This window comes from Puma concolor, chromosome B3, assembly GCF_028749965.1.
Source record: "Puma concolor isolate L17-30 chromosome B3, mPumCon1.1.hap2, whole genome shotgun sequence".
Taxonomy (NCBI): Eukaryota; Metazoa; Chordata; class Mammalia; order Carnivora; family Felidae; genus Puma; species Puma concolor.
In genome coordinates, this window is record NC_141672.1 from 118369833 (window position 1) to 118388921 (window position 19089).

The 19089-nt window shown below is 45.8% G+C and overlaps 2 protein-coding genes across 13 annotated transcripts in view; both read right to left on the reverse strand.

Annotated features, from left to right (window-relative positions):
• Positions 1–4883, reverse strand: part of PTPN9 (protein tyrosine phosphatase non-receptor type 9) — an 81654-nt gene extending 76771 nt beyond the window's left edge. For 2 of the 4 annotated variants that reach the window (XM_086711257.1, XM_086711256.1), the window contains exon 1: positions 4122–4882. In XM_086711257.1, coding sequence (XP_086567383.1) covers positions 4122–4184 — 63 coding nt within the window. In that variant the 5' untranslated portion in view covers positions 4185–4882. Of the gene's footprint in view, positions 1–4121 lie in introns of all 4 variants that reach the window. The other 2 variants (XM_086711255.1, XM_025920007.2) reach the window with 2 other exon arrangements.
• A 10589-nt stretch (positions 4884–15472) lies between these two features.
• The window catches only part of SNUPN (snurportin 1), a 36074-nt gene continuing 32457 nt past the window's right edge, over positions 15473–19089 (reverse strand). For all 9 annotated transcript variants that reach the window (XM_086711262.1, XM_086711267.1, XM_086711266.1 and 6 more), the window contains 2 exons: positions 17518–17598; positions 15473–16066 (listed from right to left, as the gene is read on the reverse strand). In XM_086711262.1, the coding sequence (XP_086567388.1) occupies positions 15746–16066; positions 17518–17598 (402 nt within the window). In that variant the 3' untranslated portion in view covers positions 15473–15745. The remainder of the gene's footprint in view (positions 16067–17517; positions 17599–19089) is intronic.

Consider the following 19089-nt stretch of genomic DNA (forward strand, 5'->3'; position numbering starts at 1 on the left):
TTAAATTTTTATTGTGACCACACCTCAAAATGGAGAGTTGTCAACCCTATCTTAGGGAACACATTTTTTCTCAAGAGTACTTTCATCACAATTTCTTGCATAGACTGTGTATGTCTCTGTTGGCAATAGGTCTGAGTAAAGGTCTTCCAAAATTTTTCTTCTGTGCAATTTTTAAACCATATTTTAAGACACATCATCAAAACCAAATACACATATATCAATACCCAAACCAACAAAATTAACTATTATACATGCATGTAGACATCTTAGTAAGGTAACTAGCTGCTTCATGAGAAGTTATGTAGTATAATACAGGGAACATTTGCAGTGGAGGCAGAATAACCCAGAACTGGGTGGAAATCATGGCTCCATTGCTTGCTAGCTATGTGACCTTGGGCAATTTCCTTCTCTCAGTCTGAGTTTTCTTGTTTGCAAAATGAGGTAATAATTCCAATCGTATGAGGATTAATCGTATGTGAAATGCCCAGCGCGGAGCCTGACTCAAAGCAGAAACTCAGGAAACAGTTACTGTTATTACCCTGTTGCTATTCATGTAAATTTATTAAAGGCAAAGCTCACTTTTTCTTGTAACTCAATTGTAAGCTCTGTTAATTACTGCGAACTGAAAAAATAAAGGCAAGAAACATCAGAGTTACAAATGAGAATTTGATATATCAGTTCAGCACATGCCTAGATAGGAAATGAGACTACAAAGCAATAATGATGACCTTCAGAAGTATACGTAAAAATGAACAATGTCCTTATTTTTACAAGCCCCTCAGAAAGGAGATGATGCTGTGTTCTATTCATGTACCGAACTACTCTTTGTTCCACAAGTATTTCCAGAATGTCCATACACTAAGTGCCAATCATTATGCTAGGCGATGCGCATATGGCGATGGGCAAAAGTAGACACAGTTCCAACCCTCATGGAGCTTCCAGTCATGCAATCCCACAAATAGTGTAAACTTGTGAAAAGTGATATAAAGGACAGTACATGGTACTCTAAGAGCCAGTAACATAGATCTAACTTAATTGGGGAGATCAAGGAAGGCCTTCCTGAGGAAGCAAAAGCTGAGGATGAAGAGAGAGTTAACAGTGGCAGGTGTTCCCAGACAGGGGAAAGCAGTCTGTACAAAGACCCTGTACCAGGAGAAAACAGCAAGAATGCAGGACCAAAAGGCCTGTGTGCCTGGAGGAAAGATGAGGTGTGAGAATTAGCTAGGGCTCTAGACCACACTCAGGGCCCATGCATTGTAGATCATACTCAGGAGTTGTTATATCCCAAGAGTAATGAAAAGCCACTGAAGGGTTTTAAATAAATGCCTCTTTTAGGGGCAGGGAGGCAGACTGGAGACACAATGAGATTTTCAATTTGCCTTTGCCTTCTGGAATAAGAGTAAGGAATGCAGATGATCAGGTAGGAAACAAAAGTTCTGTAAGGATACATTTAACAACAGCTTGGGGACTAGGGTGATGGTGATAGTGGAAGAAGTTGATGAATTCGAGAGATATTCAGGAAAATCTGATGATTTGTAGTGTACAGGGCCTGAGGGATAGCAAAATGTTCAAGAAACTTCTGGGTTTCTGATTCACATGACTATATACAAGAATATACCATTCAGGAGAGATCTGCTCCAGAAACATCTTTAAAGCAGTTAGTTACCTACCCCCCAAAAGGACCTAAATGCATAAATGTATTTCATTTTCGCCTGAACCTGTGTTAACCTAGTGTGATCCTTTACTTATAAGATTCCAAAAGATTGGTATTTCCGAAAAGCAAATTGACCCTCAAAAGGATAAGATGTTTCCAACACTGAAGATATCTGAAAGATTCTGCCACAAGCTTTAAAATGAGTTCTAAAATTGGTTTGAGGGGCACCTGGGTGGCTCGGTTGGTTAAGCATCCGACTTCAGCTCAGGTCATGATCTCAAGGTGTTCCTGAGTTTGAGCCCCAGGTCAGGCTCTGTGCTGACAGCTCAGAGCCTGGAGCCTGCTCTGGATGATTCTGTGTCTCCCTCTCTCTGGCCCTCCCCCCGCCTCACGCTCGCTCGCACGCTCTCTCTCTCTCTCTCTCTCAAAAATAAATAAAACATTAAAAATTTTTTGATAAGAAATAAATAAAATTGGTTTCAGCAATGGGGCAGCATTATGAAATGAATGTGTCATATCCCATGATCACTACTTAGATAAGACCAACATGAATTTGCAGCTGCTTAACATAATCTAAATAAATCATAACAGTGAAGAGTGCTCTTATGTGATATTAAACTATGAAATTTTACAATTTCATTACAATCACAATAATTGGAACTATGCTACTTTTATGTTTGCTTCAACATTTTGAAATGCTTGTAGAAAACCTGACATTTTGTAGGAAAAGGTATGATTTTAAAAACCCACATACCTTCTTGATCTTAATATAAAAATATTTTACTGTTACCATCCAGTCCTTATTAATGCCCATCACGTTTATTCACTGTAAAAGATTTCCACTAAATACAAAGATTTTACTAAACACTATAAAAGTATATGCAAATACTCTATACAGAGTAAAGCACTGACTTTATCAATATTTGCTTTCCTTGGTTTTAATTTTTTAACTTGCAACCTAATCCTGTTTTCATAGTGGAATACTAATGCCTTTAAGTCATAGAAACATAGAAACTCTAAATCTGACTAATCCAAGGAAAAGAAGTGAAAGGGGTTTTGCCACTTTAAAATCAACACCACAACCTTAGTACTGAAGTATTTCCCTAATTCTGGAAGGACAGGCTCCTTGGCCACCTGCTTGCACTAGGCCTTGACTAGCATTTTATTAACACTCAACTGCAGATACCAGGATGTTACCACTGCTCCTACAGAGCAGAATTTTTTTTTCTCTCCCATGCTGATTTTATCTCAAGGCGTGAAAAGGCAAGATAGTGGTTTGAGGCCAAATGTGAAAAATGTCATCTCCACAAATGAGGAGAAAAGTCAAGAGCTTTTTAAAAATCAGGTCTTAAGCCCATTAACTAATACTAGTTTGTAAAATCGGACTGTCTCCACCCTACAGACTGTGCTACCAAATGTGGTCCTTGGGAATAAGGGCTGGAGGGCCTGAAACGGGTTACCAGTATGGTTCATCTTTTTCTTATTTCAGGTTTTTGTTTTTTTAAACATGAAATCAGACTATGGCTATATTTGAGCATAGCTAAAGCCGGGTATCGGCAGTGCCAAGGAAGAGATAGCGAAAGTCTTTAGGGTTCCCAATCTCAGCTAGCAGATTTTCCAATCTTCCTCTGAAGGAGTGGTCCGTGTCTCCCCAGAAGGAATGTGGGGGAGGGAAAGATACAAGGGCCCTGGGCTTTTCCCTTACCCAAACCCCCAGAATGACACCGCAAACCACTTCCTCCTGGGAACTGAAGGTCATAAGCTTTAAGGGACAATGGAGCTCAACATAGGCTCCAGAAAGATGGAGACAGCGAGATGAGATGGGAGGGTGGGTAGGGAAGTGGGGGTGAGGGGATGCGCCCAGTTTGAGAGCGCTGAATAGGGCGGTCCAGTCCAGGGGCTTCGGGTGCATGAGGCCTGGGTCTTCCAGAATCTGCCCAAGTAGGCCTGCCACAGCCCTGTGAGAAGCCCGAGGGGCTCATCTGAAAATCTAGGGCATCTACGTACCCACTGCCTATCACCACTCTCCTCGGGTGAGGAGATGTTCCCCACAGGAATCCTCCCCCCAACGGGACTTTGCCTGTCCTTAAAAAACCACAAACCCTTAAGGAAAGAAGCTGAACATTTATAGGGGTGGAGGGCCCGAAGGCAAGTAGGTGTTCAGCAAACGTCGGGGGTCGAGGGTGGTGGGAGGGAAAGGGAGGCCCCCCAGTCCGAGGAACTTGAATTACCACCAGAATGGGGGGAGGGGGCGATCTGAGGCCCGTAAGCCTAAGGGACCGAAGAGGCCGGGAGCTGCGTCCCGCGGCGTCCCCCGGGTCGGGGGCTGACGGCCTGGGGCGCGGTCGCCGGGGGAAGGGGCACCCGCGGGCCGGGGGCCGTGGAGCGCGCGGCCTCCGCGGGCAGAGGCCGGCCTAGGCCTCGGGGGTCCGGACACACCCACCGCCGCGGCCGCGGCCCCGCTTACCTGCTCCTCCTCCGGGGTCAGCTCCGGCGCCATGTCGGGCTGGGGCGCGGTCGCGGGCTCCATCCCGCCGCCGCCGCCGCCGCCCGGCCGACCGAACGCGCCCGGGAGCGCCGAGAGCCCGGTGCTGCCGGCCGACGCTTCCGCGTCTCCGTGCCTCAACAGCCGGAGGCCGGCTCGCGCATGGTGGGGCCGGCGGGGCCGGGCGCCCGCGGCGGCCGGGAACGCCGCTCCTGTCTCCTGAAGGAAAAGCTCTCACAACTGTCGCTCTCTCCGGGCGGAAATCCTTTTTTATTTTCTTCTCTCCTTTCCCCGCACTCCCCCTCCTCTCCCGGAAAAAAAAAAAAAAAAAAAAAGGTGCCGGCGAAGAGCTAATAGCCAAGCGGGATTTAAAAAGGAAATACGAACTCAAGAACTTTCTAAGCCCAGAGCGGAGGGTCTCGGCGGAAATTTCCCGAAGGCCGCCGGCCTCCTCGGCGTCTGGCTCCCCCGGCCGCGCTCCGGCTCCTCCGGAGCGTGAGGCGGAGTCCTCGGGGATGCGGGCCCCGGCGACCTACGCGGCGGCCTCTCAGCCCCGTTCCTCAAAAGCCGCGGCGGCGGGAGGGAGGGAAGAGGGGAGGGAGCGAGGAAAAGGCGCCCCCCTCCGGGCTCAGGGCCAGCGCTGCGGCCGCGCCGCGTCCGCCCGAGCCCCCCGCGGCTCCATTGAGAAACTGAGCGTCTCATTCACAAACAGGCGGCGGGAGGGCCGGCCGAGCGCGGACGCTGTCCGGGAGGGGGAGACAGAGAGGAGCCCAGGCTGGGGAAACAGGGGGCGGGGGAGGGGAGACCAGAGGGACCGGCGCTGGGAGGGGCTTCGGCGACTCCCGGCTGCGAGCATGGGGTACGAGGAAGAAAGGGGCCTGAGTTTTACGGTTCAGTTCCGTGGAGGAGGAAGAGAATACATTCGTTTGAAAACGAGCTGCTGTCGGGCACCTCGCCGGGGTTATTTGCTGCTGCCCCGTCGTGTGAGGGACCCACCAATCCTCATCTGTCTCCATGTCACTTGCTGACTGGAAGACCCTGTAAAGGTTGCCTGCGACGTCCAGGAGGTCTGGTGAAGGAACAGACCCTGCTCTCACTTTCTCTTTGTTGCGCGTATCCTGTAATCCATAACCAGGATGGCTAATTTTAGTCCCTCACAAAAGCAGCATCCGATTTCAAACCTGATGCCGGAATTACACAGCCTTTGCAAACCTTGGGTTTTCACTTGGGCAATCACAGCAAAGAGCATTGAAGGGTGTTACAGGACAGTCTTGGGATCCGTAGGAGAGGCACAGGGAAGGCAGGGCAGGTCTAGTATGTTGTTGCATCATTTCAGTCCAAAAAGAAATATTCCAAAAGGGATTCAGCTAACAAGCTACAGCTAGTCCTAATGGCTGAAGCCCTGGAGAGCTAGGAGAGACATCCAAGGGAGAGGTCTTCAGACAACAGAGGAAGGTGCTCTGGCTTCTGATGCTCCTTCGAGGATTTCAGAAGCAACCACTGACTTCATCTCATTTCTGCATCATTAAAATAAGAACTTCAAGTTGCCCTTGGTTAGAAAAATGTTGTGCACTGACTCGTCACGATTTCAGATCCATGTTTTGGAACAAAGTTATTTGTGGTTTTAATTTGTTTTGATGAAATTGTTTTGAAGTTTGGTATTAGGACGTTCTTATCGAACTCTTGCACCCGGAGTAAAGAGGACCATTACGTCACTGACACCATAGAAACACCAGTGGTGTCCATCATGTGATGGACTTTTAAACTTTAAAAACCAGGAGGTTTGAACAGTAACTCTAGAGTGTTCAGTTTGGACACGGCTACTCTTTGCTGATGTAAATAGGTTTCCAAAGATCTTGAGACATTTGCTCCTACTGTGGCCTACTCTTAGTCAGCAGTGGTGGTAAGCTGTGCAGCAGTCTGAGGAAGAGAAGGGACATCTGTTCCTGCCTCGGCCAGGCTACTCCTTGTAGGCAGTGGCACAAGATATGTAAATGTTCTGAAGACATAACCTTCAGAGCAGCCCACTTATGGCTGCCAACCATAGCCTGATAGCCACATGCCCCAAGCAAGGAGGGACCTAAGCTGGCAGCTGACACCTCGCTTTTAGTTGGACTCTACCAAGAACCAACTGGTAGAAATGTACACATCATCTAAATTTGGACTTTCATTCATCTCTTTCATCGTCCCTTTGTCTGCAATGATAGTGTAATTAATCTATCATTGGTTTAGATTATGCTATTTCTTTATTGACTTAAGAGATATTATCCTGTGTGCTACTGGCTTGTGAAATATTATTATAAATTATAATTCCTGCAGTGAACCTGTGTTAAATTATTGGCAAAGATAATGTCAGTTTCTGAGCATAATTTTCCATGAATAAAACAAGAAACCCCTGGAACTTGGATCTGTTTCTTCTATCTCAGGTTATTTGCACCAATAAAGCTGACTCTTGGTTGAGTTCATCACCCCATACAAGAGTTACAGTTTCAGTACTGCAACCAGATACCTCTCTGGAAGGCAATCTATTTATTGAACAAGTATATTTTCATGCCAAGCACTGGACTTGCCAACCCCAGTACATACTGGGGTTACAACAATGAACAACACAATGGTCTCTTCCACATGTAAGGATATGGAATGATCCCTGAGTTATATTGTGAACAAGACTCGGGGTGCCTGGGTGGCTCTGTCGGATGAGCATCCGACTTTGGCTCAGGTCATGATCTCACAGTTTGTGCGTTTGAGCCCCGCATCAGGCTCTGCGCTGACAGCTTGCTCAGAGCCTGCAGCCTGCTTCTGATTCTGTGTCTCCTTCTTGCCCTCTGCCCCTCCCCCGCTCGTGCTCTATTTCTCTCTCTCAAAAATAAATATTAAAAAAAATTAAAAAAACCAAGACTCAAATAGTGTACATAATGATATCATTTGTACACACAAAAAAAGAACATATAAACTTATTTATAGATAGAAAGAGTTTGGGAGGATACAGAAGAAAGATCACTGGTTAGGGTGCCTGGGTGGTTCAGTTGGTTGAGTGTCCGACTTTGGTCATGATCTCATGGTCTGTGAGTTTGAGTCCTATGTCAGGCTCTGTGCTGACAGCTCAGAGCCTGGAGCCTGCTTTGGATTCTGTTTCCCTCTCTGCCCCTCCCCGGCTTGTACTGTGTGTGTGTGTGTGTGTGTGTGTGTGTGTGTGTGTGTGTGTCTCAAAATAAATAAACATAAAAAGAAAAAAAGAAAGAAAAAGGAAGGAAGGAAGGAAGGAAGGAAGGAAGGAAGGAAGGAAGGAAGGAAAAGATCACTGATTTGATTGTCTTTCAAGAGGAGAAGCCAGAGTCAGGAGAATAGAAGGGAAAGAGGGACTTTTCCCTATGTGGTCTTTTGCACATTTTAAGTTTTTGGTTTTCTTTTTTTTGCTAACTTTTTATTGAACTATAACATACATACAGAAAGGTGAAGCATACAGCATGGTGAGTTTTCATAAACTGAGCACACCCATATAACCAACACACAGATCAAGAAATAGAACATTCCCTTGGGGCGCCTGGGTGGCTCAGTCGGTTAAGTGTCCGACTTCGACCCAGGTCACAATCTCACGGTCTGTGAGTTCGAGCCCCGCGTCGGGGTCTGGGCTGATGGCTCTGAGCCTGGAGCCTGCTTCAGATTCTGTGTCTCCCTCTCTCTCTGCCCCTCCCCCATTCATGCTCTGTCTCTGTCTCAAAAATAAATAAACGTTAAAAAAAAAAGAAATAGAACATTCCCAACTTGCCAAAATCCCCCTAATGTCCCCTCCCAGTCACTACTCCTCAAGAGTAATTACTATTTTGGCTTCCAACAGCATAGCGTGTTTAAATCTTGCTGTGGATATATAATCTCCCCCCCACCACCAAATTTAAATAGTAACTTAAATATAGTTTTTCTCCCAGAGCAGGCGAATGGCTCTAGAACTAAGCTGGAGTAGGAAATAGCGGGACCTGAGCAAGCACACACCGCTGAGTGTACACAGGAGAAGTTTTGCCTAGTGATTCTCAGGACACCGGGGGTCAGTGATTTCTTCAAAGTCACACAGCTAGCTAATTAATTAGTGTTGGGCTAGAACCTGGATCCAGGCATTTAAAGACCTAGTACAGGCTTCAGGTGAAGAGAATTAATGAAGGGAGAGGTTTGGGGCGCCTGGGTATCTCAGTGCATTAAGCTTCTGACTTTAGCTCAGGTCATGATCTCACGATCCATGGGTTTGAGCCCCGCGTTGGGCCCTGTGCTGACTGCTCAGAGCCTGGAGCCTGCTTTGGATTCTGTGTCTCCTCTCTGCCCCTCACCTGCTCTCACTCTGCCTCTCTTTCAAAATAAATAAACATTAAATTTTTTGAAAAATTAAGAAAAATAAGTAAATAAAGGGAGAAATCTAACAGAGTGAGCTAGGAGAGAAAACTCAGCAGTGTTTTCAGAGGCACAGCTGTGTGTGGGCGTGTGGGTGTGTAAGAGAACAGCTCTCCAGAACTGCTGCCTATCACAGTCCTAACAGGACAACGTTTGGAAGTTTCTGAGCAGACACAGGGGTAACAAAACTAAGAACAAGGGAGCTGGCTGGATTTGCTTTCATCAGTAATCCTAGGAGAGTCGGAGTACAAAGGCTTGCCTTTAACTGCACACTTGAACCAACAAAATCAAGTATGGTACTATCTGTTATCATAGTCAATCAAATCTTAGGGATGCCAAATGGTTTCTAATAGCAAATGATTGGAAACAACATAATGGTCCATCAATAGAAAACTCAGTAATGAAATTACAGTACACACATACACTGAAATACTAAGTTCACATTTGTGTCCCTACCATGTGCCAGGCACTGTTCTAAATGACTTCATCTAATCTCATTATCACAGCATGAGATAGCTGAAATTATCATTTTGCAAAAAATATAAAGGTAGATCCACATGTATTGACATAGCCTCCTCAGATTTTTTAATGCTTGGCTGCAGGGCCTCGGGAGGAAGGTGAGGATAGGGTTGGGCAAATATAGGTGACAGACAAAAATCACATTTTTATTAAATTAACATGAACTGAAATCTGAAAGTAAAAAATAAATTACAAAGAGGAATGTTGGCAGGAGGGGTGTTATGAATTGTACTTTTGGTTTTTGCTTTAATTTTATTATTATTATTTTTTTTTTTTTTGAGAGAGAGAGAGAGACAAGGAGAGCACATGTGTGTAAGTAGAGGAGGGGCAGAGGGGGAGAGACTCTTAAGAAGGCTCCACACCCAGGCCCAGAGCAGAACCCGACATGGGCTCAATCTCATGACCGTGTGAGATCATGACCAAAAGATCATGACCTGAGCTGAAGTCAAGAGTTGGATGCTTAACTGACTGAGCCACCCAGGCGCCCCCTGTTTTTTGCTTTTAAAGCAAAGGGTTCAGGTCTCTGTCTAGAAACCTTATCCTCCCCTTCCTCCCACCTTCTTCACCAGACAAATCTGACTCATCCTTAAGGTCTCAACTCAAAAGTCACCTCCTCAGCAAGATCGTCATTGGCTACTCCCTACACTGAGACTCCCTGTTGCTCTCTCTCACAGTGCCCTCTTATTCTTTCATCAGAGAGCTGATCACTGTTCCTAATTGTGCCCTTGTTTCTACGTCCATCAGCCTAGTCTCTGCTGCTCTATGAGACAGTAAGCTCCAGAAAGTCAGGAACCACTTGTATCTTGTTGGCCCCTGGCCCTTCAGTATCTAGAGCCTAGTACCTAGTAGGCAGGCCTTTCTAAATCTATTGAATGAATCTATCAGTGAAGACAACCACCTTCAAAAATAAATAATAAAGGGGCACCAGGGTGGCTCAGTCGGTGAAGTGTCTGACTTCAGCTCAGGTCATAAGTTCACGATTTGGGAGTTCAAGCCCCACAGTGGGCTCTCTGCTGTCAGCGTGGAGCCTGCTTCCCTCTCTCTCCCTGCCCCTCCCCCACCTCTCAAAAACAAATAAAAACTTTTTTAAACATTTTTTGAAACAGAGGTGCCTGGGTGGCTCAGTCAGCTAAGTCTCTGACTTCAGTTCAGGTCATTATCTCACAGCTCGTGAGTTCGAGCCCCGCGTCGGGCTCTGTGCTGACAGCACAGAGCCTGGAGCCTGCTTCGATTCTGTGTGTCCCTCTCTCTCTGCCCCAGCCCATCGCATTCTGTCTCTGTCTCTCTCAAAAATAAATAAACGTTTAAAAAAAATTTTTTTTTAAATAATAAACTAAAATCCAAAGCTCCTCTCAAGCATTGCTCCAAAATATCTACTGCCTGTGGAAAAGATATATTGTGCTATACACACGTTTTGGCTATAAAAGATCCCCCAAAATTGTTACTGCTATTTTTCTAAAAGGCAAACAGACATACAGTAAATAAGTAAATAATACTGCTAACCAGAGTCTATACATTTTTTTCTTGTTTACTCATAGGCTAAATCTACCACCACTAGAATGGCTGAAGGTGAGCCCTGCAAGAAAGGTGAAAAATCTTATCCCATATAGATTACATTCCCCCATTACCCCAAATACTCTAGGGATCAGTCCTTACCTATTGCTGTTCTTGGCCATTTTTTGTTTTTTGTTTTTGTTTTTGTTTTTAATGAGAACATGAGCTGGCTCTTTCCTCATACAATTTTCTCATCTGACACCTTATGTGCCACTCCCAAATCACAGGTTAATCAGTCACTATTCTATGTTACTTCCACACCTTACACCTGTGTCTAGAGTTTACTTAACACTCTAATTATTTGCTTCCTTGTCCATTTCTCCTGCTAGATCATGAGTTCCTTGGGGGCAGGGATCATGTCTTAGTCATTACTCTTTCTTTAGAACCTAGCAAATATACAGTACCCAGTAGGTGGTACTGAATGTTTGCTAAAAGAATGGATCTGTCCTTTCTAGCCAACAAGGTCCAGTTTTTACCAAAGAATACCAAACTGGTTTGGTTACCTTGGATACTTAGTTGCTTATGAGAAAACATCGGGTATAAGAGGGAGGTACCATCTGAGTTCCACTGCTTTCACTCACTTTGACTTATGGGAGTCCAGAGCAGAAAGGACAAATTAAGTCCACAAATAGACAGAACCTTGTTTGAAACCAGTTTCAACTTCCTCCCTTATAAAAGCTTTTGTAAAGTTGCCAAAGAGAAGCAGAACTGACAGACTGGAGTTTCATCTTTTATTTCCCGGGTCTGACTGGGGAGAAAACCTGCAGGGCCAAAGCGGAGGGAGACAGAGGGCAGACTTGAAGGACCGCCAGCCGGAGGGAAGGAAGAAGGGAGGAAGTTCGCTACAAATGTTAATAGTCTGTGCCAAGTCTTAGCCAGAAGTACTATCCAGGTTTCAAATTTTGTCTCTCCTCATCTCCTGCTCAGCGAGACCCCTAACCAGCAAGATCGTGACCTGAGCTGAAATCAAGAGTCCAGATATTTAACCGACTGAGCCACCCAGAAGCTCTGCCTGAGGCCATGCTTTTTCCTTTTTTTAGTTTATTTATTTATTTTGAAAGAGACAGAGCCAGCAGAGGAGAAGCAGAGAAATGGAGAGAGAGAATCCCAAGCAAGTTCCACACTATCAGTGCAGAGCCCAACGTGGGGCTCAAACCCATGAACCGTGAGATCATGACCTGAGCTCAAATCAAGTTGGATGCTTAACCTACTGAGATACCCAGGACCCCTGGGGGAGGCTATTCTTAATTCGTCTTCACTACTGCCAACCTCTCAGCTCTCCCAGGCCCCTTCTCCTTGCCTCTGCCTTGCAGTGGACCCACTGGGGAGGGAGCCCGGGGTAAGTCACAATCAAATCAAGACCCAAGACCAAACTTCTCAGGACTTGGTGGGAAACAAAATTTTTAAATGAATTTGGTTCTTTTTTTTTTTTAATTAAAAATTTTTTTTAATATTTATTTTTGAGAGAGAGACAAAATGTGAGTAGGGGAGGGGCAAAGAGAGGGAGACAGAATTCCAAGCAGGCTCCAGGCTCCAAGCTGTCAGCACAGAGCCCTATGTGGGGCTCGAACTCATGAACTGTGAGATCATGACTTGAGCTGAAGTCAGTTGCCTAACTGACTGAGCTACCAGGCACCCCTCTGTATTTTTTTTTAAAGAGAGAGAGAGCAAATGGGGGAGAGGGGCAGAGAGAGAAAGAGAATCTTAAGCAGGCTCTACACTCAGGGTAATGCCTGAGGCAGGGCTCGATCTCACAACCACAAGATCATGACCTGAGCCAAAATCAAGAGTTAGACGCTTAACCAACTGAGCCCCACCCAGGCGCCCCTTAAAATTGGTTCTGTTTTGATGTAAAGACTGGGTGTAATCACAGAATCCTAAGACAGGGCGGAACTCAGAAATCAGTGTGTCTTACCAAAGCAAGCAGTCATACTGTTGCCAAAATCTCAAGGCTTTTCTCTACTTTTCCTGCCCTACATATCAGAAGGCATAAAACAAATGACCACATCTGCTTAAAAATATGTATTGTGAGGTTTTTACTCATTTCCTTGCTAGAAATCTATAGCTTCAATCCTGATAAGATTTCAGGTTGTCCTTTTAGGCACATTCACAGAACCACAGTTCATATTCTTAGAACTCTACAGTCTATTCAACCACCCATTAGCAGTCCACCACATACCTCCACTCAGCCTCCTCTCCAGGGTCACTACTCTATGCGGTAGAGAAGAGAGGGGCTGTCCCTCAGACTGCCTTCTCATTCCAGTTCATCATTTCATTCACCCAACCAACACTAATTAATACAAGTGCCAGGCACAATGCCAGATGAATAAGACCAGGTCTGTGACCTCAAAGAACCTGCAATCTAATAGAGGGAGTACATAGTAAGGAATTTAACCTTGCTCAAAGGGAGGGTAGCCTTTGCCCTTGGCTCCTAGAAACAAGCTCTAAGCCTTTGGAATGTCCTAAAAAAAGTGTTTACCTGGGGGTCTTTGGCCACACTAGACAGTCTAGCAATGTGATTGGGGGGAAATGAGGACTTTGGATCATGTGTTATCAGCTAGACCTCTGGAGAGGCTAGAGACTGGGGTCAGCCAATCAGGTCTATATGACCAAGTCCCAGTAAAAACTTTGGACACCAAGGCTCAGGTGAGATTCTCTGGTTGCCAATACTCCAGGAGTACCGTCACACACAGTGCCCAGGAAAGTTAATGCTGTCCATGATTCCACTGGGAGAGGACAACTGGAAGACTTGTACTTAGAATTTTTGGGACTCTGCCCCATACATTTCTTCCCTTGGCTAACAATCTGTTTCCTTTCACTGTGACAAACTACCTGTGAGTATAACAGCTTTCAGTGAGTTCTCAGTTCAGTTCAGTGAGTTCTCAGCAACACCCTCTGCCTTTCTGAGGACAAAATAAATGAATTCCAATGGATTCACTCTCTTTGTTCCTCTGCTTAAGATACAGATTCTTGGTGAGGAGCATGTGATTGGCCCATCTTGAGTCATGAGCCTGATGTTTGGCTAAAGGAAGGCAATTCCCCGAGATTATAGTCCCACCAGACCACACTGCATGGGGAAGAGATAATTCCACAAAAAAGAAACTGGTTGCTGTTCAGAAGGGTGGCCAGAAAACTAATATCCAATCACGACAACTTATTTACACAACCATCTTTGAAAGAGGTGACAGGAGGTAGTTTTATAATTCATAAGAAATATGACCTGAAGACACATTCTATTCAGTGATTGATAATATTGGCTCCTCGGTTAAAAATAGAAGGGGCACTCCTCTAAGATACATCCTTTGATCTATCATTCAACAATATCAAGTTGTGCATGGTGATAAGTTTGGCTGGTATGTTCTGTCTCCCAAGAATGTCCTTTGAGGAAGCAGTCTCTCCAGACTGCTTATTTCTGAGCAGAGCCCGGCGAAGTCTCTGTGACGCTAGCTAGTATGCACAGCTCCTGAAATGATATAGTTGGCCTGCTAAGAGTACAAACTAGAGACTTCCTTTGGAAGATCATGTAGCATCTAGACAGCCGACAACATGCTTCTTGGCAAGAGGAGCACAATGTTCCTATTGCAGAATTGACCCAAATTCAGAAAAGAGTTTATTGATGTAGGCATGCTTAAATCTGCAGCCAGCAGGATCATGGTGGCGGGGGTGGGGGTTGGGGGGGGATAGTTGTCTTCTTTCTCTGATTTTACAGAGTCAGCTTGAGCAACTCTGTAAGAGCCCAACACTGAGGCAAGTTCCACTGGTGTGCCGAATTTGTGTAATCGGGCTCTACTTAACCACGTCTGCCCAGATCTGTTCCCAGAATTAATCAACACAAAGGAACAACTGCTAGTCAGACAAGATCTGACCTGCATCCCTCTGAAATTTTGTCCACAGGACACTAGTAACTGCTGGACTAGAATAGTGAAGTCTTTTTGTCCAATAAAAGAAGTCCTAGAAAGGTGGAAAGCACTATGAGAAGCAGATCGAGGCCACAGGAAACGGGACACATTTCCTGAACACACAGCAGAAACGAATTGGTTAGTTTCAGATACTATCTTCCACTGCCACAGCTGCCAAAGAGCCTACTTGACAAATCTGAATGGATCTGGCCGGCTCAGAGCTCTTCCATGACATCAAATCTAAAACCTATGCAGAACACACAGGCCCATCTCTCTCTTCAGCCTCCTCCTGGGCAGCTCCCCAACCCTCGTTTGAACTTGAGCCGTGCTGAACCTGCTTCAGGTCCCAGAGGGAGTCCTGCCCTGCTCTGGAGGGTGCAACTGCATACCCTGCTGCCTGTGTGAGAAAGTCCCACTCTCCTGTCTGCAGAGCCCCTTCTGTCCTGCTCAGAACCTCAGTTCTGCTCCAACTTCCTCTATGGAACCTCCTCTGCTTTCCCGCCCCAAGCTCTATGCATCTTTCAGCCCTAAAGCAATGGTCTCAGCGTCCTGCTGGTGGGTGTCTTTCCTCACTGGACTGCAAACTCCTCAAGGGCAGACACCAAGTCCTGTCCCTATAATTCTCTACATCACGGGGGCCTGGCACAAGGCTTATCTTCTGGAAGGCGCAAATGTTTGTTGAAGTTGTGAATGAACTCCATTTGCATTTTATCTCTGGCAGTGTCTAAACCAAAGAAACTCGCACTTCTCAGAAGAGGGAACATATTCAAATACCAAGAACTGCAGTTCCTGGTAAGACCTTTTAGAAAATGACGTTACTAACAGCAGCAACTGGAAACTCAGCAGAATGCTTAAGTGCTAAAAACAGTGCAATGGGCCAAGACTTGAACAGTCATGGTTTAGGTAGCCCGGGTTGCGGCAGGGGGAGGGGGAGGTAGGGGAGGGTCATGGCCATCTAAAGTTTTAAGAATCACAAACACCTTCTTTCTTAAGAATTACATATATTTACATTGTAGATATCTGGGATACACTTTTCACAGGAGTTACTTCTCAAATCCCAAATCCATCCAATCTGGAAACCGCCCTCAACTGTCTGAGCCAGCATTTCAGATAGGAGATAAGCTGTTTCCAGCTGGAGTGGCTTTGGAAAGTACACTCTAAAATGAAGTCACCTGTTTGTTGTCATTGTCCTCCTCCCCAGCCTTCCTTCTGGGACCAAGCCCCATCCTGTGACTCCCCAAGGAGCCACCCTGTTTAGTTTTCCATGAGGCTCCCTGGGGGGTCAAGGCCATGGGGAGGGCTCTTCAGCTTGGGGGTAGACAGGTGTTCCAACTCATAGTGTCCACTCTCAGATGCCTTGTGTGTGACTTTCTCCTTCATGCCTTCCTGGCTCCTCTTGTGCTCAATAATCTGCTGGAGCTGCTGCCCAGCATATTCTGGCTTGGTGGTCAGTGGGCCAGCTGGCACGGCTACTCCAAGAACATCTGACACCATGTAGGGGCGCAGCCAGCCCACAAGAGGAGTGCTTCCAGGGCTGTAGTGGGTCTGCTTGTGGTAGAAGAGAAGTCCATCTACCTAGAAAAGGGGAAATCAGAGACCAAAGTGACTTCTGGGGCCATGTATTTCGAGGAGAGCCTATGCATATGGGGGCCGCTCTAATGGACCTTTCCTGGCCTTTCCTGGATCACTGCCAGTGGAAAAATAATCCTTGTTTCTCACACATGCAATTTCTCTAAATGAAGAAATGACCTAGAAATCTAAATTTTAGAAAATAAAAACATAAACAGCACTTTCCTGTTTACAGGGTGCTTGCCTACCCACTACTTCACCCTCTTACCCACCATTGAGGGTGTTTAAGATGGCACTAGGGCTAGCTCTGGGGGCCTCCCCCAAAACCCAGGCAGTATGAAGCACAAATTCAACGTGAACCCAGGTCTTCTGTCCCCAGATCCCATGTACTTTTCAGTACTCAGATGTCTCTGTAATGGGGAATGTTCTCCACACAGGGCACAAACCAGGAGAACTGGACAGGCCCCTCCAAGATGCTGGACTGCTGAACACAGGGAAAACAGGCTGTCAAGAAGCCCTGTTCCCCACACCATTGTTGGCTGCCTGACCTCCCCCTAAATTATCTGCAAGCTATGTTCTGGGAAACTCAGTTTTTCTCAACGGGAAGACCTCCTACAGTCCCACATTTTCTTTTCCGTGATTCAGTGACTCATCTCTAAAAAGCATTTATTGTCACTGGGGCATAGGGTTATAAATAAAGATGGTGTTCTTACCACCTTCTTAATTGACTCTCAGAAATGAAGGCAACTCAGCCTTTGCCATTTCCTCATTTGGGAAGCTGTGATCCTTTTAACAAAATTATATCAAGCTCAAGCAAATACTTCTGCGTGACTAGGCAGAATTTTAAAGGGTACGATGGGCAAAGGAAAGTCTGTGTGTTGAGGCTGGAGAGGATAACTGTAGATTCTGAGGATGATAAAAGGTTGCTGAGAACTGAGGAGCTTCTAGAGACATGAGACTTTTGGTGCTAAATCGAGAAAGTTCTGGACAAACCAGGACAAGCTGGTCACCCTGCCTCCACACCACTGTTCAGAAAGCACTGCCATCCCCAGCCATCATTTGCTCTTGGGAGGAAGGAAGGATAAGGAGTTTGAACCCCTGTGGTCTGTCCGTCACAGGAGCTCCCAACTTTACAGTCAGCTATGGCAGCCAGGCTTGTGGCCGAAAACAGGCACCCCAGAAGGACCTAGGAATGGAAGCCTTGTCCCTCCCTGGGCCCCCACCTCTCCACCTGTAAAATGAGGGACACAGACGAGCAGCTTTGGCATTCTGATGTCTCTAACAGAGCAGAGCTGAGGCTCTGAAGGACAGCGGCACATCTTTTTCCAGGAATCAGCTTTCAGCCCTTTTCTGATGCTTTGACACAGCAAAGTCAGAGGATATCCTAAGACATTGGGTAACCAAGCTCCCTGTGTCCTGCAGTCCCATCAGAGCAATAAAGACAATGCTTGTGTTACCTCAAAAGGGAAATCCATTGACAGCACCTGACACAGGCTCTCAGGGGTACAAGGGAAATTCTTTAGTCCTACAAATTTAAACTAAAATATAAATTACAACAAAGAATTAGCACATGTTACAAATAATATTGGTTCTAGCAAGTAAAAACTGTATCAAAGAAAAAAAGTTCAGTCTCATCCTTCCCTACCTCCCCTCCCCCACCGTATTACTGGGTTGGAGGTTCTCAACCTTGCTTTATCCACAAGAATCATCAGGGAAGCTTTTAAAAATCACTGAAGCCCATGCCTCACTCAGAGATTCTGGCTGAATTGGCCTGGGATGGGTCCCAGGCATTTTTTTTTTTTTTTTAAGCTGTCCAGTTGAGTTTAACACGCACCCAGGACTGAGAACCAGTGTCCTGTGCTAGGTTTAGGGGTTGTATGTTATTCTCGCAGCCATATGACAGTCCTACAGAAGGGCTAGAGAAGCCCCTTCCACATCAGCAAGGATTTTTAGACTGAGCAGTATAATAAAGTGATTAGGACTAAAACTCTAGTAAGTCAGATTGCTTGGGTTTGACTCCCAACTCTGCCAATCATTTCATCTGTATATGCCTCTGCTTTCCCATCTATAAAATAGGATAATGAAAGTATCTACCTCATGGGGGTTGTTGCACGGGTTCAATGACATAATACACGTAGAGTGCTTAGAACAACATTTCAGAGAGAGCAGCTCCTATGTTCCCCTTCCTCAATGCATGTTCTCCCAGGACCTTACCGATAACATCACTAGATACTGACTCCATTTACTGTCCTGTAACTGGTTACCCGATTGCTTTTAAAAGTGTTGCACGAAGTATGGGGCGCCTGGGTGGCGCAGTCGGTTAAGCGTCCGACTTCAGCCAGGTCACGATCTCACGGTCCGTGAGTTCGAGCCCCGCGTCAGGCTCTGGGCTGATGGCTCAGAGCCTGGAGCCTGTTTCCGATTCTGTGTCTCCCTCTCTCTCTGCCCCTCCCCCATTCATGCTCTGTCTCTCTGTCCCAAAAAATAAATAAACGTTGAAAAAAAAAATTAAAAAAAAAAAAAAGTGTTGCACGAAGTACAATCAAATGCCAATCTACAGGTGTTTGCTAATAAAATGCCCTGAAAATAGCTGTCGCATATTTAATCAGAGTGGATAGCAAAAGCACTTGGGCTTTCATCCTGGACTGTGGGATGTTGGGGAAGGTAGTCCCTCTCTGAGCTTACACTCTCATCTGTGAAAGGAGTCAGCTGACTAGATGAGGTCATTCTCAGCTCACATACAAGAGCAGAAGTTCTCAAAGTGTGGTCTGTGGACCAGCAGTACCAGCATCACTTGTTAGAAATACAAATTATCAGGCTTCACCCTAGCCCTACTGAATCACAAACACTGGTGAGGAGGGCCCAGGCATCTACGTTTCACCAGGCTTCCAGACGCTGCTGACGCACGTTACAGTTTGAGAACCACTGTACTGGAGTTCTAGATAGCATTATTCGAGACAGTATTATTCTAGATCACATTATTCTAGATAGCATTATTAATAATTATAAAATAATTAGCATTTTATACA